The sequence below is a fragment of the Rhinolophus sinicus genome, chromosome 17, assembly GCF_057876585.1.
Source record: "Rhinolophus sinicus isolate RSI-liver-muscle chromosome 17, RSI-T2T, whole genome shotgun sequence".
In the NCBI taxonomy this organism is placed as follows: Eukaryota; Metazoa; Chordata; class Mammalia; order Chiroptera; family Rhinolophidae; genus Rhinolophus; species Rhinolophus sinicus.
Genome location: NC_142517.1, coordinates 26926897 through 26953687, shown reverse-complemented (window position 1 = coordinate 26953687; position 26791 = coordinate 26926897). Strand labels below are relative to the sequence as shown.

The 26791-nt window shown below is 36.5% G+C and overlaps 1 protein-coding gene across 1 annotated transcript in view; it reads right to left on the bottom strand.

Annotated features, from left to right (window-relative positions):
- LEKR1 (leucine, glutamate and lysine rich 1) overlaps positions 1-26791 on the bottom strand; it is a 158411-nt gene that overhangs the window by 118110 nt on the left and 13510 nt on the right. Inside the window, exon 3 of the mRNA XM_088794630.1 lies at positions 25912-26126. Coding sequence (XP_088650756.1) covers positions 25912-26126 — 215 coding nt within the window. The remainder of the gene's footprint in view (positions 1-25911; positions 26127-26791) is intronic.

The window sequence follows — 26791 nt, the reverse complement described above, 5'->3', positions numbered from 1 at the left end:
TCAGTATTGCAGTGCTTAGTCTACCTCACAGCTACGGCCATATGATTTCCTCACTTAGAGACTCAACCCCCCATCCTCATGCCTTTCTCTTTCTCCCCTCTCTCTTGCTTGTGAGGACAAATTCTGACTTCAGGCCTGAGTTCAACAGCCTCTGTCCAATTGTCTGCACCAATTCATTCCTGTTGATTTTTTACCTTCCTTTAATAAACAGGCTTATGTCTTGCTTCCTTATAATCTTGTATTCTATTGGTAACTACCCCCTCACTCTACCCCCCCCCCCCACACACACACACCTAATACTAGATCATTAACATTCTCTTTCCAGGCTAGGACCACAGCCTTGCAATTCAGCTTCTCTAATTGTCGCTGATTGAGTGATTAGACTTTTGGATTCTCCAACATGAGCCCTGTTATTGCTGGGGCAAATTATTAGTTTTGCCTTGAATATCTCTTGTTAACTACTTTTCCAGACACATCAACCCTCTTGAAAATTCAAGGGGTGCATGTGTGGGTGTAGGTGGTAGTGGAAGACTGTACCTATACAGCACACAAGGCTGAGGTTGTTTTCTTTAGCACCTGTTCTAGCCAATGGATGGATGTAATTCCAGGTCCCAGCCCCCTCTAGTAAGCTATGTACTTGTCATAAGAAACTGAGCCAGGCTCAGTTCAGTTCAGGAAGGTGACAAGTACAATTTATTCCCACTGTTCTCTGAGGATAACCTGGTCCCTCAGATTGATCCTCACCGACACTACCTCGTATGTCGCATGTTTTTCTCTTAATAACCCTTTAAGACTTGCCTGCCTTCATCCAGATTAAAAAGATTCATGAGCCCTTCAATTTTTCCCCTCTTAGAAATCGGACAATGTTAAGGCCTGTCTTGTAGTATTAATAATTTATTAAGTATAGAACTGTGTAACCCCAAAAGATAAATGTATATACTTTTTTGTTTCCCTTTAAGGAATCTTGGGTTGCGTTATAGTTCCCAAAATGAAAATTCTCCTGGAGTGTAATCGTGTAAACGAACACAAATATGCTTATCCAGCTTGCCATAAATACTTCAGTCCTCTTTGTTAAAAAGAAATATGGCTTTTAGATCCTAACTGCCCATATCTAAAGTTGCTGCCTCTTTTGTCATCCACACTTGTGTCAAAGCAATGCTGGTACAGCGAGACTCTGGGGTAGGCTGATCGTGCCCTCCCAACAGCACAGAGAGGCCTCAGAGTTGCCTGGGGAATATAATGCTATATCACATTACAATCTGACTGATTCCCAATATACTAACAGGGAATTTCTGATAGAACAAAAGGCTGGACTAAAGTTTGTCTGAATTACTTATTGTAGAAATATAATTCCTGTTTACAAGCTTAAGAAAAAAATACTTAAGTATGAACTGTTTATATTTAGAAATAATTAAAAATTATAACATTAGGTTTGGGGGTTTAGTAAAGCAAATCCACTAAGTGTTACATCACACAATGCTTTTTTGTCCTGGTTTTATTAATTACATGTACTTAAATGAATTAAAACTGAGCATTTATAAAATATGCTATCATTTATTCTATCATTTAGATATTTACTAATTTAGATTGCTTTTGGCAAACAATGTTGAATTGTGACGTCATACAGTATACATTGAGTCAATTACGTTAAAACTCAGATTTTACTTCTCTCCATTTGGGCATTTAAATAAATGAATTAGTTCAGATGCTACTTTATATGTTGGCATGTTATTGATATTAAAATGTTAATTTTTCAAGATCATATTTTCCTACAGTGAAGAAAACTTTTATAACAATAACAACAACAAAAATGATAATGAACTCTGCTCAGCACTTACCAAGTGCCAGACACTCTGCTTAATAATTTATATGAGCTGTCATATTTAAACGTCACAATATTCCTATGAGATAGATCCATTGTCAGCCTCATTTGACAGATGAGGGAATGGAGAGGCAAGCTGAATGAAGCCATGCAACCAGCAAGTGATGGAGCTGGGATTTGAACCCAGGCAGCCTGACTTACCCGGATACTAATGTACTTGTCTGGTTGACTGTACTTAGCTCTGACTTTGTACTTTTGATTATTTCTTTGCATATAATTTTAGAGGATGGGGTTTTATTTGCATACTGCACTTTGAATTCTGCCTTGATTAAATTGATACTGAATAGCAATTGACAGGTCAACTGAGGAGTTTGGAATAACATTACCAAGAAAGGGAAGTGAGCAGCAGTTAAAAACCACAAATGTTATGCACTGAAGAAAATTTAAGCAGAAGATTAACTTTACACATATGTCCAAATATATGTTGTTTTAAAAATCCCCTAGCGAAACCCAGGGGTTCACAGAGGGAAAGAGTTCGGCGGTAATTCTCACAAATCTTTGTTTTCATGGGCATAAAATGTTTTCAGAATCAACCCCAGTTAGTCTCTGTCTTTCAGCATGGTAAGGATTTGGCATGCTGCTCCTTTCCTCCTGAGAGTGCAATCCGAATGCTTGCCAGAGCGCTTAATATTCTAGCATCCACAGCAAATCGCTTTCATCTCCTTCTAACTGCCTCCAAACTGACTTCAGATTTGGGCAAAAGAGAGAAAGGCAGTGAAGGAAAGAGACACAGGGGTGATTGTTGTTATTGCTATTTTTTCTCACTTCAACAAACAAAACATGCTTATAATTATGTGAAACATATTCTTTTTTAGTATTATTCTTGCTATCAACCCTAGAAAGCTCTCTAGTTGTAGTCTTCCACAATAACATAAAATACCAGGCCAATATTATAGTGTAAATGAGCTACTAAATAACTGGCTTCTAACTCATTGACAATTTGGAGTTTTACTTCAATAGCCTACTATTTTTTTTCCTTTCAAAGAGGATAGAAAATGGAGAAAATTATAACCTAATTTTCTAGATATAAAGACACGAGTGAATAAAATATCTAGCCAAAGAAAAGCAGATGAATAAAGAAGTCTATCATTTTGCATTTATAAGAAAATAAACTTCCCTTTTTAGAAAATAAGAGCTATAAAACAGGTTATGCTAACATTAATTTTTCAAAGGTATAAATGTTAATATGTTTTTCAACTCATATTCTAATTAGTTTTTAAGTTAAAAAAAGAAGGAAAGACAGGCTTAGAATGTGATGCTTGTGAGAAAGACCTAAGAACACTGGACAAAGTCGGACATAGAAGAACAATGATGACAAATATTTCAAGGAAATGCTGCTTTTAACAGGCACAGTTTAAAACATAAAGACAGGCTGAAAGCAAAAGAAAGGAAGCCATAGAACACGACACGTTTAATTAGTTGTCTCTTTCCTCAGATTAACAGCCGCTCCAAATATGCTGGACACTGTTAACAGACATTTCAATCTTTTTCTTTTTGTTTCTCTCTCTCTGTGCCTCTCCAGAATTTTCTGGCTTAATATCAGAAGAAAGCCATTAGCTCTATTATATAAATTTAGTTATTTTGCAAAAATGAAGTTATTAACCAAAGGATAATGAAAACTTAAATCACAGACCTATGTATGGCTCAGTGAGAAAGTGTTGTCGATTTGACATTAGTTCTTTTATTTGGAAATGTTCTGCTTCCAGTCTAAGCTTGAACCTGAAATATTTTTTGTTGTTAAGATTGGTCATAAATACTACCATGTCTCTGAACGGAACACTTGCTTTTGAACAGAGGTGTTGACCAACTGCTTTGTTTTACCTTTTTGTCCCTTCCCTCTCCCAATTCTCTCTTCACTCTTAACTCTTCTAACTTTTTTGACAATCTCTTAATGCAATCACATTCAACTGGATCGTTTCATTAGACAAAGTGAAAAGCTACATGAACTGAGACCACATATTCAACACAATTACATATTGAAAAACATAGGTATTTTTTCCCTTCCCTGATTATGTCATTCTGTTCACTGTTATTATGACTTTATTTGCATGCACTTTAATACAATAATTATGTCCCAATTTTAATTTTAAAAATTTTTATAGATAAAATGACTCTAAATTAGATCAACAATAGGATTAAAACTCATATGATTTACTATTTGATTGTTCTACCCCTGAGCAATTAGCGGGAGATGTTCATCAAGACACAAATAAAGCAGAATGTATACATTGTTCATTCAAATACTTTCAAAAGAAAATTCAGAATTCAAAGCTACCATTCTGATAGCCACACAAAACATCTAAAAAAATCCATAAAATTTATGAACACATTTCTAAATACGAACTCCTGTTTAAAAAAAAAAAAATCTATTATTTACCAATATAAAATTTGTGGAAAGAAATGTTCTCTATGAAAATAAATGTGATTTTCTTTTACCTTTATCTCATGTACAGTATGAGTCTTTTGAACACAAAGGATCCTGAAGGGAGAAAAACAGCTTTAAAAAAATGTTTGTTTGTCAAGCTCATCTACGTAATTATTGACACAACAAAAAACATATAATAATTTAAAAAATGAAATTCTTCTCCTCTGAGCCCTGATTAACTAAAAGCTACTGCCACATTTAAATATGCATTCCCTTGTTCCCAACCACCCTGCCACACTGCACCTCCAACTTGGGCAAGGGAAAGGTCATAAACCGCTTCCGTTTTCCTCTCTGCTTCTCCTCCCCTCAGGCACAGCCTCCCACATGGCGCCCAGCAGCAGGTGAGATACATCCCTCCTCTTCTGAGAGCAGGCGGTGATGATGAAACCCAGGAGTAATCATACACGGGTGACAAAATTCCATATGAAAATAGACGTCCATGAACCGAAAGATGGAACATAAATTCTAGGAAATTATTGTGATTCGATATTTTACATTATGTTTGAATGATCTATTTCCAATGTGTCATTGACATTCACCTGAAACCACGTAGGAAGCCAAGCCAGAGTATCTTTCACAGCTCTCTAAGTATTTATCTGGGTACAAATATTAGAGAATTCAGCACCAGTGAGGATGCTTGCTGAGAACAGAAACTGAAATGCCAGGGGGCATATTAAAAGCCAGTGTAAGTGATGCAATTCATGACAGACAGCCATCTCTGGCCTGCATGCGTTTATCATTAATAGAAAACAGAGGTGGCAGCAAGAGCTACACCGTTCCATTTCTCCACTCTTGACATAGATATTGTTTATAATATACAGCAGTGCATAAGCTTGAGTACCTTCCAGGAGGTGTGTAAACATTCCTAGATTATGTACAGTGGGAACATCAAAATGAAATGTCATATGAAAACCTTGGCTTCGTGATGCACGTCATACATTTCAATCACTCAGTAAATAAGCAAATACCTCCCATGCGCCCACTGCTGTGCTAGGTCCTATGGGTAACAGGGGAAGATGAAGACAGTCCCGTTCTCAAGGATTTTTACATATTGAAAAGGCAAGACTTAAGAACAAACACCAACAAAAACACAAAATAAGACAGCACATACACAACTGCTAAACGGTTCATTTAAAAAGATAAACGCTATATGACACCAAAAAGAGATCATCTTGGGCAGGAGTAACTGGAGGTAACCTCATAAAAAAGGAGGATCTTGAAGAATCAAACGAATCTGACCACAAAGAAAGAAATGAAATGGGTACTTTAGTTTGGCTAGAACAACAACAACAAAAATGTGCAAACACAATGAAATGAGAATGGCCTCAGAGAGTTTTACACTGAATCAAATCTGTATCAAAATCATAGACTTTTTTACATATATAAATGAGTTATTTTCTTAAAATTAGTCATAAGTCCTAGGACAGTTCCAGTTTAAGCTTACTGTTGAAGAATAATTATTGAGGGCAGGAAAATCTGAAATGCAGTTGACAAATTCACTGGAGGCTCACTGTGGACAACTCTGCGAGTTAAAAACTCCAGGGGAACCCAGTCATAGTGTGGCCTCCACAGCCTTGTGAGATTTACCTTTAGGAACTTGATCAGGTTCCCATAGAAAATGTTGAAGAAAAATCCCCTTGTGATTCCAGCATTAGAAGGGAAAAGGAATAGGCCAGGCCTGCCCTCAGGGGAAACTAGTTAAGTTTAATACAGCCTAACCTACTGGGCTATTATCAGGGCCTAACCGGCCTAGCAAAGGGAAATACCCAACTCCAGCGCGCTCTAGCCATCCTGTCCCACCTAAGGGCTGGGGGGGGGGGGGGGGGGGGGTGTAGGAGGAAGACAGGCAGGAGCAGAGCTGAGACACCTTGTGAAGTTCACAAGACTGAGACTTAATCACAGGACTATAAATCGCGTCGTCTCCTCCCACAGCTCCACAGTACATTACTATACTACAGACCTACTGACAACAGTTCCTTTTACCCAGTACGTCATGTCCAGCTACCATGAAAAAATTACAAGGCATACCAAAAGGCAAAAAAAAAAATCGAAAAGACAGAGAAAGCATCAGAATCGGACACAGAAGGGATGCTGGAATTATCAGAACATGAATTTAAAAGAACTATGATGAGTATGCTACGGGGTGTAATGGATAAAGTAGAGAGCAGGCAGGAACAGAGGGGCAATGTAAGCAGAAATGGAAAACCTAAGTACCAAAAAGAAATCTAGAGATCAAAAACACTGTAATAGAAATGAAGAATGCCTTTGATGGGCTTACCAGGACACAACACAGCTGAAGAAAGGATATCTGAGCTAAAGGATATATCAATAGAATCCCTGAAACCTGAAAAAAAAAACCAAAGAGAACCCAAACTGAAAAAAATTGAACAGAATGTCCAAGGATTGTGGAACAAACACAAAAGGTATAACACATTGGGAATGCCAGAAGAAGAGAGAAGGAATAGAAGAAATATTTGAAACAATAATGACAGAATTTCCCCAAATTAATGTCAGATATCAAAGCAAATCCAGGAACTTCAGAGAACACCAACCAGGATAAATGCCAAAACAATCACAGCTAAACATATCAGAAGAAAAGGGGGGGGGGGGGGGGGAAGATACTTGCTTTTCTAAATTATCTGGGATGTACCACAAATTGATCCAAATCCTTATGAATCTCTTTAGATTGTGAAAATGCTTATGGATCTCTTTAGATTGTGAAAGTCCAGAAGCTGCCTTCTTAAGGGATTTCATTTTTAGAATCCAAATTAAATCTGTAACTCAGAGCCCTCCCTAACGAATAACATCTTCAATCCAACATCATCATTGACAAACATTTGTTGGACTTCTATTACATGCAGGACAGTGTGCAAGGTGGATAGAGTTGGGGGGAGGGGTGATACAAAAAATATAAGATATGGTCAGTTTATAAGCTAGTGGTTGCTTTTTAACCACCCATATAGCCATCCGTCCATCCATCGATCCATCCATCCATCCATCCATTTACCCACTCTCATAAAATTGTACGTGCTAGGTACCAATCAATAAGTGAAGTGATGTTGGCAGTAAGTTTATGTATCAGGGATTATAGATAGTTACATATATAAGAAACCAGACTACTGTATATTAACCATATACATAGTGGTATATCACAAAGCAAGAAGCCTGGAGAGAGGCATTTCATGGATGGTAGAAGAGCACCAAGATGTCATCAATGACCCAGGTTCCTTCTCTCTTCTTTAGAACGTCAGGTTCATCCTCACAGTAACCTAACCATTTTGAGAAGGCTGATTTACCTCTAGCCTGCACTCTGAATTTCACTCAGGAAGAATAAGAAGGAAACTACAAAGGAGAGGAATGGTGCAAAATTTCCCACAAATGCCCAGAAGATTTTCATTGACATCTAATTTGATAAAGCTTTCACAGAAAGTCACCCTTAATTGCAAGTGAGGCTGAGAAAGTGTCTGGCAACTACAGAGAAAGGTCAGTTCTACTGCTTACAAGAATCAGAGAGCAGAGAATTTCTCTAACATAGGAAGCCACCATACTCTTTTCATAGCTGCTTATAAATTGATCAATCTAACAAATATTTTTCAAGTACCAGTGTGCCAGGTGCCGGGGATAGGTACGAGTAAAGCAAAGGATACAACTGGTTCGTGGAACTTACATTATTACCAAAAATGCAAACATTAAATAATTGTGAGCATGAAAAGCACTATAAAATGGAAAATGAAGAATGTCATGGAGCCCCTTCTGGGTCAGGAAACACCTTCCTGAGGATGTGACTTTTTAGCTAAGACCTGCAAAAGGAAGTAGAAAAAAGGGGGTGGAAGAGGGAAGAGTCCCCAACAGAAGATCAAAAGGTCAGAGTTGAGAGTATGGTGACTTTTAGGAATTGAAAAAAAAAACATCTAATGTGACTAGAACTCAGAGAGCAAGGCTGGAGGGATAGCGAGGGGTCATAGATCATACAGAGTCTCAAACCACAAAGAGGATTTTGCACTTTATTTAAGGGCAATGAAAACCTGTGGCAGGTAAAGTGACAGAGTGTAATGATCAGATACGTACTTTGACAAAATCCCCTGGGCTGCAAACTAAAGAATGGATTAGAAATGGGCAACATTTCTAATGTAGGGTCATGTAGGGTAGATGTCCAAACAGAGATGGACCAAGAGGGTGACGGCCGTATGGACGGAGAGACATATGGACGGATGCAAGAGATATTCAGGAGGAAGGAGATAAAACAGGAAGAATCAGGATTGATAATCATAATTACAGTGTGTTATAGAAGTTGTTCATATATTTTATTAAATTTACACATATATAAACCTCACAACAGCCCTATTTAACACTCAGAATAATTACTATTATCCCCATTTTGTAGTCTAGGAACTTGAGGCCAAAAGTATGTAAGTAATTTGCCCAAGTCCATACCACTAATAACTTGTGGAGCCAAGATTGAATCCAGGCAGCCTCACTACAGAACCCATGCTTTCAGCACTACCTTAATGCTGCACAGTGAAGATGGGGATAACATTTCCTGACGTTAAGAACACAAAGAGCAGCAGGTGTGGAAGGTGGCTGACAAGTTCACCGTGGGGCATTGTAGAAGCCCATGATGCAGCCAGGTGATACTGAATGGAGAGCTGCGTACATTACTCTGGAGGTCTACAACACGAAGAAGGCAACTGAAGCTTTGGAACTGGGTTAGGACCAACTGGAAACTGAAGAAAGAGTGTGGAATGAAAATAGAAGAGCGCTATGGACAGTGTCCTGGAAGGCTCCAGTATTCACAGGGCAGGAAGAAGGAGGAGGCCAGGAAAGGAGAAGGAGAAGGAACAGGTATCATGAGGGGGCCCCACAAAAACCAGAAGAATATGATATCATAGAATAAGAGTATTTGGGGTGGGAGGGTTAAAATACTGTTTTGATGCTGAGAAGAAGTCAAGAAACATACAGAACAAGCATGTTTTAGATTTAGTAACATGAAAGTAACTTGCGACCTGAATTAGAACATTTTCTTTGAAAGGATGCTGAGGGAGCCAGATTACAATGAACCAGGATGTATGTGGAAGTGAGAAAATGGAGACAGTAAGTCCAGATGACTTATTTGATAAGGCTAGCATGGAAGGGAAGAGGGAGCCAAGGCAGCAGCTGGAAGAAGCCATGGATTAAGTGCAGGTTTCGTTCGTTTGGAGAGTCTTGAGGAAATGCTGTTGGAAAGGAAAACCTATGTAGAGAAAGAGAAGGGAAAAATATTATAGAAAGAAGAAGAATAGGTAGTATCAGGTTTCTGGAAACTAGGGTACCAGTACAAAGAGTGTGGTTAGTTGGAGTTATCCGCATTAGGGGTTTTCCAGCCTGATACGATGGGAGGAGAACAGAACAAGGGACTTTAAGATACTGTCAAGGGACTGGGTGACATCATAGATCGTGGAAAGTAAGTCATATTTTGAAAGAAAGTGATAACAGAACGAGACAGAGAGAAGGAGGGATAGCGGCATTAACAGACGTCAGGCCTCAGTGAAACTGACCAAGTTGGAAGGTGAGGAGCCTATAAAGAAAAACACGGAGGTCCAAATCAGTAATTTCAGAGATGGAGCTACTTTGGCCAATGGAAAGAATTTTCCATTCTCACATCTTCTGTTTACTTTAAAATAAGGCCAGTAGCACATGAAGATTTCTTGTTGAGTGTTTTACATTGTTTCCGGGGACAGTGTCCCTGATAGTTCTGTGAACTCAAGAACTCAACCAACCTGTCTCTTGCTAATACTGGACGTCTGTTTGTCCAATCGGGTTTCTTCAGTCCAAGACAAAGGGCAAGAGGTGGTGTGCCCTGTCCCTTCAAAACAGTCCTCCAATGACAGTGTCTTCATGCCATCGCTTGCCATACCCACATTTGTTTGGTTTCTTCAACTAATCCAACAAGTGACATTGCAGAAAAGACAGAGAAGTTAATAAGCTGTGTGAGCACTGTTATTTAATCTTTTTGTTTGTTTCGCCATCTATAAACTAGATATAACAGGAGTTGTTGATCAGCCCTCACTCCTTTTCCCCCAATTTGACACTGTTCCCATTTAGAAACACAGAAATAATATACAAAGAATCGGAGAAGAAATCAAACTGTACACTTTTTTGAAGATGCATGAATTCAAACCTGCAACAAAAGTCATCCTATTCCTAAGCTAAAATAACACGACCTGACTTGTTGGTGGAGGCCTGGTAAGTGAAGCAGTAAGGAGGTGAATGGAGAGAAAGCGAACAGAACGGTAATCCGGGGCCGTGTTCCTTAGAACAGTTTTGCTGCGTCCTCAGTGCGTCAGCAGCATGGAGCCCGGCTTCAGAGGGGAGTCATCTAATGCCCATTAAGATTCGCCTCAGACACACACATAGTGCCGGTTCTCACTAAAGCCTGACTGTCCTCCCAATTATCTCTTGCAGACCTCTTAGAGATTTCTTCTAGTGCTTAAGTCAGCCTTGCTAAATAAATATATAAACACCCTAAATAAATAAAACCCACCTTCTCAACCCCTACTCCTACAAAAAGGCTATGAGTACAGAAACGCCTGAAGCTCAGCTAAAATGAGTTGCAGGAAAGCTGTGCTTACCTGCTGACCCTCGGGGTTTTTGTCCAACACCTATCTAACCTCCCTTTTTCCCCTTATGTTGCTAATTTTATTATGTTCTTTAAAACACCTCATATCCTTTTCGGAAAGAAGGGGACATAAGAAATAAAAGTAACAATTAACTTCTAAAGTCATGTTTTCTATCAAATCTCTACTCCACTGAGCAGAAACCCAGGGCGTGGACCTAATCAAAGTTTGGCTAGGCATTTTAAAACCCCAATTCCATTGGAATCAATTGTTGTAGTAGGGCTGAAATCAGGGTCTTCCTTCCTTCCTTCCTTCCTTCCTTCCTTCCTTCCTTCCTTCCTTCCTTCCTTCCTTCCTTCCTTCCTTCCTTCCTTCCTTCCTTCCTTCCTTCCTTCCTTCCTTCCTTCCTTCCTTCCTTCCTTCCTTCCTTCCTTCCTTCCTTCCTTCCTTCCTTCCTTCCTTCCTTCCTTCCTTCCTTCCTTCCTTCCTTCCTTCCTTCCTTCCTTCCTTTCTTTCTTTCTTTCCAGGGTATTTCTTAGACCCAAGAATTTCCCATCTTATACTAGGCAATGTGTAGCTATCCAAGGTAGGTGGGAAGTTGGTGATATCTATGGGGGAAAGAAAAAACGATATGCTAGTAATATGGACCTTAGTTAACAAACATGGAAAAGAAAAAAGAGGAAGGGAAGTAAAACATAACTGAATTCCTACCAGGCACAGAGAAATGTGTATGCCATCCATGTGAAGTAGCTGTTTCTCTGACCATTTTACAGATGAAGAAGCAAAGGTGTAAAAAGATTATAAGACAAGGTCATGGGACCAAGTAATAGCAGAGCCTCTACTGTTTACACTGTATCATACACTGCTTCCCTTCATTCTTATAATTGCCACGAGGATTTAGTCCATTAAAAATTATATTTTATGTTACAATGATAAGTAACTAATTTTAAGTAAGGGAAATTCAAGGGGAAAAGATGAATAGAAAGAATTCTGAATGTCTGGGACTGCAACTCTACAATGCAGATTTAGAAGATTGAGGGGGAAAAAGACAAAGCAGGAAAAATGTACCTTATTTTGGTAACCATGTTGCTATAGTAACAATATAATGATACACAGAAGGGCTTTCAGAGTTATACTGGCAACAAAAGATATACATATATATGTAGGTCTATCAATGTTGTTGAATACATATCAGTCTCTATAACCTTGCCAGATCTAGTTACAAGGAAACCCATGTAAACATTATTTATGCCAATAGTAAAAACACCTGTCAACTTCTATTTACTGTTTGCCTGTGTCCACAGAGAGAAGAAATAAAGGCAAACAGTACGCTTTATACCTAAGAACTTTGGTCTGGAACACAATCTCGGGCTGGTGTGGGAGAAAAAATGAAACGATAAAAGGATTCGCTGGTCTTAGAACTACATGATGTGAATAAACTTATTTAGGTTTCTCAACGTTTCAGTCTTGTATATGGTACAAATATCAATATCATAAATGCATATTTATACATCTAGACTAAGAAAAACCTTATATGAACTTCCAGGTTTAATTTATTTGCTAACAACCCTGTGTCTATTGGAGCCATGTCCCAGTGACCTGGAAAAGAATAAATGCTTTTCCAAGTGGTGGTCAACCTTTTCTGTCCTGCCTTCCCCATGTTCACATGCCCAGTTACACTTGCATCAGCAACGGCTCACATTTCATGGCAGAGATTCTCACTCTGCCCCAAAAGGGACAAATCAGAATTTTAGGAGAGAGGGGAGGGTTTGAGAAGGCCCCCAGAGATTTGAGATGATTCCCTAAGAAGTATGCCGCACCCCATGAGAACCATACTTCTACTTCAGTTCTTTGTGCTATAAAATCTTGATTATTCCAAAGGCAGTTGTCCCCCACATTTTTAACAAGAATGTCTCTTACACTACTTCCATAAATACCAGAGTACTGCAAAAGCAGAAAAGCAGAGCCCAGACGGGATATGTACAGAACACAAGACCTTTTCAAAAGGGAGCCCATGCCATTATTCTTTTCTGGAGACACTATTGTTTCTTCCTCTCAAGGAACTAAAGTAAGCATGCGCATGCTATTTTCTGGAGGAAAACATAATGGTCAAGTGAGGCAGGCCATGCTGGCGTCTTCTTCCTTACAACAGAACCTGGTATTACTTCAGGAAGCAGTGAGCCCACTCCCTGCAGTTTAAATGGGAGTGGGCTCACTGCAGTCTGTTCCCCCAGACTCCCCTGCACTGTGGGAAAGGTTTTGATCTCCTAATATAGGCATTTCCCTACCTGCTTCCCCTTTCATATTCCTGCCTTCTCACAGTGCAGAAGCCATCTTGAGATCCTGAGGAAACCAGCGGGAGGCTAAGGGCCTGCTCACTGAGAAAGACGCAGTGAGACACGGAAAGGGGCTGCGTCCCTGGTGATATCGCTGAGCTGCCTATACCCCTTCTTCTTGTCCATTTAAGCCACTTGCTGCAGAATGCATCCTGTCTGATATAACTGGGCTATGCGAGAGGTAGGTCTCACAGGAGATTACAACTAACAAAATCAGCCTTGTTTGCCCCATCACGCTCTACTCCAGCCAGGTACACCTGTATCCTCCAATTTTCTTCATTTATAAACTCAGAGACACTCACTGTATTAATCTGATCCCAAGCTGTGTACTCAGTCTGGCACTGTGAACCCTTGGTACCTACCTATGCCCCTTCCTTGGGCTGACTGTTCTACACTTGACTTACACGTATATGGCTCTTCTGATTTGTGAGAATAGCTAACCATTATCAACAGAACTCTTACTCTGATTCCTCATGGACAGGCCTATCCTACTGCTGCTTAAATCTCCGCACACAGTCTCACTTTGGCATGAGCAGGAGAGATGTCAAAGAGGAAATGCTTAGCAGGCACACAGATGCATTTATATAACTACTGACTTTTGTGAGCTAGAAATTGACATTTGTGAACATTTAATCAATTACTTTTTTCAAAAAAATGTCCTTAGTTATTTGAAACAATACTGAATTTGACTCAAAAAATCAACCCAAGATCACAACCAAGATGGAGGTAGCCCCATGACTCCCAAACCCTCCCTCTTACAACTGAAAATCCTGATCATAACACGACCCACACATAGGAAGACTCTGAAAAGTGAAAAGAAGAAAGCAGATGGCCTAGGGGCCTCGGGACTTGAGAATCACCAAGGCAATGAGATCCCTGAGTTTCCTTATTGTCTCCCACATATCCCAGATGTCTTGGGGAGATGTTGCACCACCAAGCAAACCTCCCCAAAAAGTCTGATCTCCTTAGCTGATCGGGGAAAGGGTGACTTAAACAACAGAAAACATTCTTGACAATATCCTCTCTAGCCAAACATCCAAGGTAAAAGCCATACCATCCCAGTTTCAGCAGGGCTGCGGCCGAGCAGAGAGTTGATCTTCCAGCCCCGCCCCACCCCACCCCTGCCCCTTGGAAACAGGTGTGCATCCCTGTGTCAGAGGGGCAAGCTAGAGCTGATCTGTCATTCCCCTCTTGCAAAAGCAAAATATGCTTCAAACTTTCCCACCAGAGTAGTGTCAGCGAGGCCAGTAGGGAGTTGACCCTCAACCCCCACTCTGCATCATGAGTCTAAATAAATCAGTACAAGTTGATAGTAGTAAGCACTCTACTTTCCTTCTACTCCTCACGTCACCGAAACCTTCATACCTAACTGGCAGCAAAGAGGCCAAACGAGGCAGTGAAAAACAGGGCTGGCAGCCCTCCTAATATGGTTCTACACCCTTGTCCTGTGTCAGAGGATCTCAGCTGGGAGCCGTCAGCATCACTGCTGTCTACTAGACTCAGCCTATGTTCAATGACAGGTAGGTTAATAGTAAAAGAATGGAAATAATACTAGATAAAGTAGACTTCAGAGCAAAGAAATTTACTAGAGACAACGAAGGACATTATATCGTGCTAAAAGGACCAATCCACCAGGAAGGCACAACAATCCTAAATGTGTTCATACCAAACAACAGAGCGACAAAATTTGTGAAGCAAAAATGACAGCACTCAAAGAGAAATAAATCCACAATTAGAGTCGGGGACTTCCAATACTCCACCCTTAGCAACTGATAGAATCATTAGACAGAAAATCAATCAGGACGTCGTTGAACTCATCAGCATCATCAATCAGCGGACATAACTGACATCTATGGACGACTTCATCCAACAGCAGCAGAATACACATTCTTCTCAAGTTCACATGGAGCATTCACCAAGACAGACCACACTCTGGACCATAAAACACCGCTGAACAAATTTAAAATAAAAATCACACGATGTCTGTGCTCAGACCGCAATGAAATTAAACTAGAAACCAAACAGAAAGAGCTGGGAAACCCCAAAATACTTGGAGATTGAACAACACACTTGTGAATAACATATGGGTCAAAGAAAAAATTGCAAGAGAAAGTTTAAAAACTTTGAACTAAATGAAAATAAAAATACAACTTACTGAAATTTGTGGGATGCAGCAAAGCAGTGAGTGCTTAGAGAGAAATGTGGAGCATTGAATGAATTTATTAGAAAAAAATTCTAAAATCAATAATCTAAGCTTCCACTTTAGTAAACTACTAAAAGAGCAAATTAAATCAAAGTAAGCAAAGGAAAATAAGTAATAATAATTAGAGCAGAAATTAATGAAATTGAAACAGGAAATCAATAGAGAAAATCAACAAAACTAAAAGCTGGTTCTTTGAAAAGATCAATAAAATTGATAATCTTCAAACAAGGCTAACAAAGAGAAAAGACAGAAATTGCTAATATCAGAAATGAAAAGGAAACATCACTAGAGATCCCATGAACATTAAAAGATTAATAAAGGAACACTATGAATAACTCTACGTCTACAAATTTGATACGAATGGTGGGCATATGTTATATCAAATGGAGCAATTCCTTGAAAGAAATACCAAACTCACACAAACATAAATAGATTATCTGTATAGGACTATATCTGTTAAAGAAATTGCATTGATAATTAATAAACTTCTAAAATAGAAAGCACTAGGCCAAGATGAGTTCATTGGTAAATTTTACCAAAAGTGTAAGGAAAAAAATTATCATTTCTCTCTTCCAGAAGATAGAAGCAAAGAAAATACTTCCAAACTCATTCAATAAAGCCAGCATTACCCAAATAGCAAAACCAAGCAGACATTACAAGAGAACTACAAATCAATCTCTCTCATGAACATGGATGCAAGAATCTTCAACAAAATATTAGCAAACGAAATTTAAAAATACATAAAAATAATTAAATACCAAAACCACGTGGGATTTATTCCAGGTATGCAAAGCTGGTTCAATATTCAAAAATCAATAAATGTAATCTATCACATCAACAGGCAAAAGAAAAAAAATCACATGATCATATCAACAGATGCAGAGAAAACATTTGACAAAATCTAACATCCATTCATGATTACAAACTCTCAGCAAACTAGGACTAGAAAGGAACTTCCTCAAGTTTACAAGGAACATTTCCAAAAAACACACAGCTAACATCATACTTAATAGTGAGAAACTTGAAGCCGTCCTGCTAAGATCTAGAACAAGACAAGGATGCCCCTCTCACCACTGCTACTTAACATCGTACTGGAAGTCTTAGCTAATACAATAAGACAGGAAAAGGAAGTAAAGGCATACAAATTGGGACGGAAGACATAAAACTGTCTTTTTTCATAGATGATCTGATCATCTATGTAGAACATCTGAAAGAATCAACCAAAAACTCTTGGGACTAATAAGCAATCATAGCAAGGTTGTAAGACACAAAGTCAGTAAGTTTCCTATACCATGAACACGTGGAATCTGAAATGAAAAACACATTAACATTTACATTAGAGCCCCCAAAATGAAATACCTAGGTATAACCCTAATAAAAATCTAATAAAATGTGTACAAGACCTATATGAGAAAGACTACATAATTTGGATGAGTGAAAACAAAGAACTAAATAAATGGAGGGATATTGCATGTTTCTGGATAGGAAGATTCAATTTTGTCAATGTATCAATTCTTCCCAATTTGATCTATAAATAATTCAATCCAATCAAAAGCCCAGCTAGTTATTTTGTAGATATGGACAGATTCTGAAGTGTATATGGAGTGACAAAAGACCCAGAATAGCCAACTCAATATTAAAGAACAACAAACAAAGTTGGAGGACTGACAGTACCTGGCTTTGAGACGTATTATAAATAAAGCTAAAATAATCAAGATAGCATGGCACCGGTAAAAGAACAGGCAAAGAGATTAATAGAACAGAATAGTGAGTCCAGAAATAGATCCACATCAATACAGTCAACTGATCTTTGGAAAAAGCAAAGACAATATTATGGAGCGAACATAGTCTCTTTAACACATGGCACTGGACAACTGGACATCCACATGTGAGGAATCTAGACACAGACCTTATATCCTTGGCAAAAATTAAATGGATCATAGGCCTAAATGCAAAATGCAAAACTATAAAACTCCTAGAAAGTATCACAGGACAAAATCTAGATAACCTTAGGTATGGCAATGACTTTTTAGGTACAACATCAATGGCAAAATTCATGAAAGAAACAATTGATAAGCTTGACTTCATTAAATTTAAAAACTTCTATTCTACAAAAGAGAATGTCAAGAGAATTGGAAGACAAGCACAGACTGAAAGAAAATATTTGCAAAAGACACATCTGATAACGTACTGTTATCCAAAATATACAAAGAATTCTTAAAACTCAACAGTAAAAAACACAATCTGATTTAAAAATGGGCAAAGGATCTGAACAAACACTTCAGCAAAGAAGATATACAGATAGCAAGCATATGAAAAGATGTTCAATATCATCTGTCATCAGCAAAATGCAAATTAAAACAATGAGATATTACTACACACCTGTTAGAAAGGCCAAAATCCAACACCAACACCACCAAATGCACCACTGTGAATGCAAAGTGATAGAGCCACTTCAGAAGACAGTTTGGTGATTTTTTTTTAAACTATACATACCATATGATCCAGTAATCATACTCTTTGGTATTTACCCAAAGGAGTTGAAAATGTATGTGTACACAAAAAGTTGCGCATAGATATTTATACCAGCTTTATTCAAAATTGCCACAACTTGGAAGCAACCAAGATGTCCCTTAGTGGATGAATGAATAAACAAACTGTGGGACATCCAAACAATGGGATATTATTCAGTGCTAAAAAGAAACTATCAAGCCATGAAAAGACATGGAGGAAACTCAAATGCATGTTACTAAGTGAAAAGAAGCTAATCTGAAAAAGGCTACATACTATCTGATTCCAACTGTATGACATTCTGGGAAAGGAAAAGCTATAGTGACAGCAAATGGATAAATGGTTGCCAGTCCTTAGAGGGGAGGCAGGAAGAGGCGGAGTACAGGAATTTTAGGGCAGTGTTACTATTCTGTATAATACTATGGTGGTGGACAGCTGGTATTACACATTTGTCAAAACCCACAGAATGTACACATTAATGTAAACTATGGATTTGGGATGTTAATGAGGTGTCAGTATAGGTCCTCTGATTGTAACAAATGTATCACTGTGGTGTGGGATGTAGATAGTGGGGCAAGTTGTGGGTTAGTAGGAGCCCGGGGTATCTGGGAACTCTTTACTTTCCACTAGACTTTCCTTCGAACCTAAAACTGCTCTAAAAATTAAAGTTTATTAATTTTTTTAAAAGTCATTATAAAATATTTGTGAAGTGTGAGGATACAAAAATGTAATTTTAAAAATCAAATGTTAGAAAAATTGAAGCAGGTCAAGAAGAATATTCTATATTAAAATATATGTAATCCGAAAAGATAGGTCCTATATATATTCCATCAACTTAACTTTGAAATAGACAAAAACTGAAAAATCCATATTCATTTTGGAAAATTTTAATATTCTCTTATGATTTGTCAAATGAAATAGTCAAAAATAAGTAAAGACATATAGAATTTGAATAGCACATTAACCAGTATAACTGAATGGATCTATTAAAAATTATATCCCTAAAACAAAGAGTATGCATCCTTTTCAGGTAGCTATAGAGTATCTCCAAAAACTCACTGTTTATTAAATTCTCAATAAGTTCTTCTAAATAAGTCACATTCTATGTCCACAATGGAATAAAAATAGACATTGAAAAAACTATCCATTTAGAAACGGAAAGATAGTCTCCCAAGAATTTCTTAGATTAAAAAGGAACTAAATAACGGTGATGTGAAGTACAGTATGGGGAATACAGTAAATAATATTGTAAAAAAACTATGTATAATGTCAGATGGGTACTATTATTAAGTGGGGGGATCACTTCATAAATTACATGAATGCCTAACCATTACACTGTACACCTGACACTAATATAAAATAATATTGAATATCAACTATAATTTAAAAAAATTTATATAGTCACAGGACGTAAAAGTACAGAATAGGGGGTGTAGTCAATGGTATTGCAATAGTTCCATATGGTGTCAGATGGATAGTAGACTTGGTGGGGTTATCACTTTATGAGGGGGTAAATGTCTGATCATTATGTTGTTTTGTACACCTGAAACTAATAAGAAAATGAAATCAAAACTGAACTTTCAACTTATTTAAAAGTAAATGAAAATAAAACACTGTTACCAAAATGTTTGCTGTTGCTAAAGCTTGTTCCCACAGGAAAACTTGATAATTTTAAATGTAATTACAAGAAAAAGAAACTAAAACAAACTAATGAAGTCTTTGATGAAGTAACTAGTAATAAAACTAAAAAATGTTAAAGGATAATAAATAAATAAATGTAAATAAGAATACAAATTCATGAAATAGAAAAAAACAGATTTGATCAATTAAGCTAAAAATCCTAGAAAAGTTTTCTCTTTCCTTTATTCTTCTCTCTCTCTCCCTCCCTCCCTCACACACACACACACACACACACACACACACACACACACACACAAATTATCAACCCCAAAAAAGAAGGGGGTCAAAATATACAGAGGAAAACTTTTAAACAAGAAAATACTACATATTACTAAATACCAAGAAATTTGAAAATGTTAGTGAAATGCTTGATTTTCTAGGAAAATATCAATTTCCAAAATTGATTCAACAAGAGGTAAAATCCATAAATGAACCAATAATTATAGGGAAACATAATAAGTCATCAAAATTCTACTACCCCAAAAAGATACAAGCCACATTTTTTATGAAGGAGATCTACCAAAGCGACAAGGAACAGGCAAGTCAGGTGTTACTCAAAATGTCTGGTACACACAAAAGATGGTAGCTTTCTTAACTTTTTTTAAGAGACTGGTATAAGCCAGTCTTTATACTATAAAAAAAGGAAAATTACAGGCCAACATCACCTGTGAACATATATGCAGAAAACTATGTAAAATATTAACAAATTAATCCAGCACCATATTAAAAAAATACTCTTCATAAACTCTTTCACATATAACTAATAACATATAACTAGTAATAAGGGCAATTACTTTAGTGGTACAGAGACAAAATACATTTTATTCTAACAAGTATATATTTATTTCTTTATCTTCTATTTATGGCAAGTGATAGTTTTCCTACTATTCTCTTTAAAAATGTCCTTTAAGTATTTATGGGAAACTAGTACAGAGTGCTCACAGCTGTGGAAAAAATCATGAAGAAGTAAGCAAATACATAAATTAGGGAACCCTGAAAAATATACCATGATCAAAATACCAAAAATGCAAGTATAGTTTCATATTTAAAAATGTAAGGGGCTAATATCCACAATATATAAGCAACTCATATAACTCAACAACAGAAAAACAAACAACCCAATTGAAAAATGCGCAGAGGACCTGAATAGACATTTCTCCAAAGAGGACATACAGATGACCAATAGGCATCTGAAAAGATGCTCAACATCACTAATCATCAGAGAAATGCAAATAAAAACCACAGTATCACCTCACCCCAGTTAGAATGTCTATCATCAACAAGACAAATGATAACAAGTGGTGGAGAAGCTGTGGAGAAAAAGGAACCCTCATACACTGTTGGTGGGAATGCAGACTGGTGCAGCCGTTATGGCGGGCAGTGTGGAGGTTCCTCAAAGAATTAAGAATAGAATTACCACATGACCCAGCAATCCCTCTCCTGGATATCTACCCAAAAAATCTGAAAACATTTATCTGTAAAGATATACTAGGTATGACAATTAAGTTTGTGAACTTGTTGCAACGATGTTGCTAAACTTTTTTTGGTATCAGAGGGATTATTCATTATGAGTTTGTACCAACTGCACAAACAGTTAACCAAGTTTACTATTTGAAAGTGCTGAAAAGGCTGCGTGAAAAACTTAGACGACCTGAACTTTTTGCCAACGATTCATGGCTCTTGCATCACGACACTGCACCAGCTCACATAGCACTGTCTGTGAGGGAGTTTTTAGCCAGTAAACAAATAACTGTATTGGAACACCCTCTGTACTCACCTGATCTGGCCTCCAACGACTTCTTTCTTTACCTGAAGATAAAGGAAATATTGAAAGGAAGACATTTTGACGACATTCCAGACATCAAGGGTAATACGACGACAGCTCTGATGGCCATTCCAGAAAAACAGTTCCAAAATTGCTTTGAAAGGTGGACTAGCGGCTGGCATCAGTGCATAGCTTCCCAAGGGGAGTACTTCGAAGGTGACCATAATGATATTCAGCAATGATGTATGTAGCACTTTTTCTACGATGAGTTCGTGAACTTAATTGTCAGAACTCATATGTGCTCCGATGTTCACTGCAGCTTCATTTATGGTGGCCAAGATATGGAAACAACTGGTTTTTTTCAGTAGATGATTGGATGAAAAAGATGTGGTATACATACATACACAAGGGAATACTATTCTCCCATAAGAAAAGATGAAATAGTGCCATTTGCGACAACATGTATGGATCCTGAGATTATTATGCTAAGCGAAATAAGTCAGACAGAAAAAGTTGAGAACCATAAGATTTCACTGACATGTGGGATATAAAACTGAAAGCAACAAAGGAACAAGACAAACAAATAAAAAAACAAAAACTCATAGACATATAGTTTAGTGGTTACCAGAGTGTAAGGGGTTAGGGGGTGGTAAAAGAGGGTAAGGAGGATCAAATATATGGTGATGGAAGGAGAACTGACTCTGGGTGGTGAACACACAATGTGATACATAGAGGATGTGTTACAGAATTGTACACTTGAAACCTATGTAACTTTACCAACCATTGTCACCCCAATAAACTTTAATTTAAAAAAAGAAAGAAACTCTATGAGTATTACTTACTGCATTAACAGATTAAAGGAGAAAAAAAATCTTCTGATTGTCCCAACAGAAGATGGAAAAACATTTATTAAAATTCAATACCTAGTCCTGATTTTAAAAAACCTTAAAGATCTAGAAATATAAGGTGAATTCCTTTATCTGATAAAAGACATCTTTAAGAAACCATTAGCAAATACCCTATTTAACAAAGAAACACACTGGACAGGTTCACATTCAATCAGAAATAGGACCCAGATATACTCTATGAGTTACTATTCCACACTGTTCTAAAGGTCTGATCAAGTTAATGAAACAAAAAGTGGGGTAGAGTGGAAAGGTATAACTATTAGAAACAAAAAGGTAAGACAGTTACTATCTGCATATAAGGTGACTGTTTTATATATGTGTGTGTATATATGTATTAATATATTTAAGAAAATCAACTGAAAAACAAATACAAGTAATAAAAGAATTAAGGGAGCTAGATACAAAATCAATACATAAAAATCACTAACATTCAGAAAAATTAAAATGTAATAAAAAATCCCATTCCCAATATCAACAAAAATTGTAAGTCTAGGAATTAAACTAATATGAAATGTGCAAGAAAATTATAAAACTTTACTGAGGGATTTAAAGAAAACAAACTCATAGATACAGACAACAGATTGGTGGTTACCAAAAGGAAAGAGAGGGGAGGGCGACATAGGGAAAGGGGGTCAAATATATAGTGATGGATGAAAACTAGGCTTTTGGTGGTGAGCATGCTATAGTGTATACAGATATCGAATTATAATGTACACCTGACACTTATATAATGTTATTAACAATGTTATTAACCAGTTACCTCAATTGTTTAAATAATAAAATAAAGAAGACCTGAATAAATGAGGGAAAAAGATCATGTTCCAGGGTAAGAAGATTCAAGATTATGAAGACGTCAATTCTCAAAATGTCAAATTGCTCTAGAAAGTAAATGCAACTCCAATCTCAATCATAATATTGAATGTTTTATGGAATCTGGTAAGTTGATTAAAGTTCATCCAGGAGAGAAAGTATGCTAGAAAAGCCAGAATAACCTGAAAAGCAAAGCAAACACTTGCCCTACAAAATATCAAAACACATAAAGCTAAAGTAGTTCAAAGTGTGGTGATGACCTGTTCCTACCCACACACTGAATATTTGTGTCCCCCAAAACTCGTAAGTTGTAACCCATTCCCCAATGGCATATGGAGGTAGGGCCTTTGGAAGGTGAGTAAGCCATAAGGATGAAGACCTCCTGAATGGGACTAGCCCCTTATAAAAGAATTCCCAGAGAGCCCCCCTGCTTCTTCTGCCATATGAGGACACAGCAAGAAGACAGCTGTTTATGAGCCAGAAAGGGGCTCTCACCAGACACCAAATACACCAGTACCTTGATCTTCACTTCCCAGCCTCTAGAACTGTGAGAGATAAATAATGTTGGTTATAAGCCACCCAACCAATGGTACTTTGTTACAGCAGCCCGAACAGACTAAGACACCCATTGATAAACAGATCAATAGCATAAAACAGAGTCCAGAAATAGGCTAGAATAGAAATTAATTCATGGCCTTTCAAATAAAGGGAAAAGGGATGAAGAAATTAATAAATGACAGTGCAACAACAAGCCATAGATTTAGAAAACAACCATAAAAAACATGAAATTATAAATCTACCCTATAAAAACTAATTCCAAATAGATTACATAGATTAACTAAAATAACAATATTATAAAACTTTTAAACATATGTTGTTTTTTTCAACTTGCCTGAATCTAACACCAGGTTAGTGTTAGCCAGAGTAAGTTTCTGTTTGTAACCAAAAGAACTCAATACAGAACCCTGACCAGAATTTGGCAAAAAAAAAAACAAAAAACAAAAAACAACTCAATACAGAAAAAAATAAAGGTAAGCAACCACGAGAAAATATTAGCAACATACATAAAGTATAAAATGTTTAATAAACATGAAACAAACTGTTCAATCTCATTAGCAATGAACACAAATTAAATATTAAAGTAACATTTTTTCATTCAAAAAAATAATAATTTGAGAAAAATTAAGAAGACTCCAGTATTAACAAGATATAGGAAAATAACCACTTTATAAACTATTGGCCAAATATAAGTTAACACTATCTTCTAAGACAATTTGGTATGATACCGATAAAAATTTTAAATTGGCATGTTACTTCTTTTCAGCAATTTCACTTCCAGGCATTTACCCTATGGAAACCATACACGTATGTACACATGAATATAAATTTAAATACTATGTTGAAAAGAGAAATGGTTAAGTAAATTTGGCATATTGTTAGTAAGGAAATGTTGCAGCAGTTAAGAATAAGAGAGATCTATATGCATTAACATGGAAAAATTTCCAAAATATATAGGTAAGTGGCAAGAGTCACAGAATGATATATTTAATATATTGGTGATGTTAAAAGCTAGTGTATTGTAAGATAAAGATTTTTAAAATTACATGGTTTATATGTAAAATACATTACATATATTAAAGAAATATATCTGTAATAAACATAAAGGCACAATGAAGAATCTAGAAAGAGATAAACCAAACCATTAAAAATGGTTTTTATCTCCAGTAAGAAGAAAGCAATCAGCAGGATAAAAAGGGACTTTCTTGCCTTTTCTTCTAATTTCTTTCATTTTGTGTGTTTATGTAAGTATATAATACAATATTGTATTATGGAAAGTAAAGTATGAATAACACCAAACAAAAGAATCGCTGACAAGGAAAAATACCCTCCAAATTTAAAATTCTACACTGAATACTTCAAATTTTTTATTTTTTCCACTCAGATAGTATGAAATAGTTTATTATTCAGATTTGAAATTCAAAAAACTGTAACAAAATTTTTTTGCTAAAGAACTAAGAATTATTCAATTGACATTTAGTGCAATTATTAAAATTTGCAATAGAATTTAATACAAGTACTTAATCCTAAGAGGTTTCAGAAAGTTTCTATTTTTATAAAGACATGATATTCATTAAATTCATTAATTTGAGGCTTACTACTACCAACTGTCGATATTTTAAATAGAGAAATATTCATTCATAGGAAAAAGGTAAAGCTACAAAACACCAGCAAAAACCCTTCTACAGAACTGTCTGTATAAATAAGCTCATTGAAGTGTCTTTAGGCAGACTAAATTGTTGATTAGATTGGACAGCATAAGGAACTCTTTATTTAAATTTATTCCAATTTCAGTGACTTAGAATCATGTACCAATTTTAAAGTTTTGAAATTCTTTTGAAAACATTACCTTATAAATCCAAAATATTAAAATATTCAAGGCCATTTAAAATAAATGTTAGATATCAAAAACTACAAAAATTCACCTGATTATTGAAAGATAAAGCTTCCTAATGATAAAAGTAAGATATATATTTAAATAAATAAAACTTGACCCATCTCAATGGATAGTTACTGAATTAATTGGTTTTTAATCATTCAGAAAGTAAAGTATGTCTCAGAGAATGTTCAAACTATAATGAAGAATTATACTCAGTAATTATTAATAATAAACAAACTCAAATGTATTAAACTATAAATTATACCTGCTATAAATTCTAGAAGAATACTGAAAGTCTATTTATTGTCTGTACTTTTCTTTCAAACTAAATAAATGACAGAAAAGAATAATGTACTCTAACCTTTCTGTTTTGGATTCGTTGTCAATTTTGTACTGTTCAAAATCTTGGCTAAGAGACTGTAGCTTTTCTTGAAGTCTCTTTTCACGTTCTACACTTCCTTGATAAAATTTCATCTCTTTTTCCATCGCTTTCACTTTTTCTTCCATAGCTTTAAACTCATGAAGTATTAGATAGCTGACTCCACAGTACTTACAAACTTTTTCTTCAGGGGACATCTAGAAAATAGAACATACATTTACTGAAATGATTTTTTTAATTCTGAAAAACAAAGTTCAACTGAAGATGTTACTGCAACCATGCTGGTCAAATGAAGTAAATGTATACTGTACTATGTCATGGAGTAATAATAATGACGTTACCTACAGCTGGATAAAATTTTTAAAATTGGCATGATGTTGACTCTGACACAAAATCTTGGAATTAGAAAAGATTCTTTCAGAGTAATTATTTCTCCACGGTACCTCTAAGAAAGATTTACTCTTGAAATGTTTTCCATAAAATAAAACTAAAAATGATGAAAACATCTTTATAATTCTTGTTTTAAGATGAGTTTTCCATGAAGTGGGAAAAGTCACTGGCCTTTCACTTAACTGCACTATGATCCTGGAGATGCCGCTTGGCTTTTTCAGATTTATGTTCCTCATCTATAAAATTAGGGCATTGGACCAAATGAACTCCAAGTTCCTGTTCAGTTTTGACATTTTATGATTTTCATAGCACTTAACATTCTGTCATAAAATCACAAATAGGAAAAACACTTTGAACCTAATTTCTTCTGCCTACATTAGTTCTTTTCCCCTCCGGTTGTTATGGCTATACCCGCTTTCATAGACAAGAAGACTATTGGAGTCAAACCAGCTAATAGGTAGAGAATTTGGGA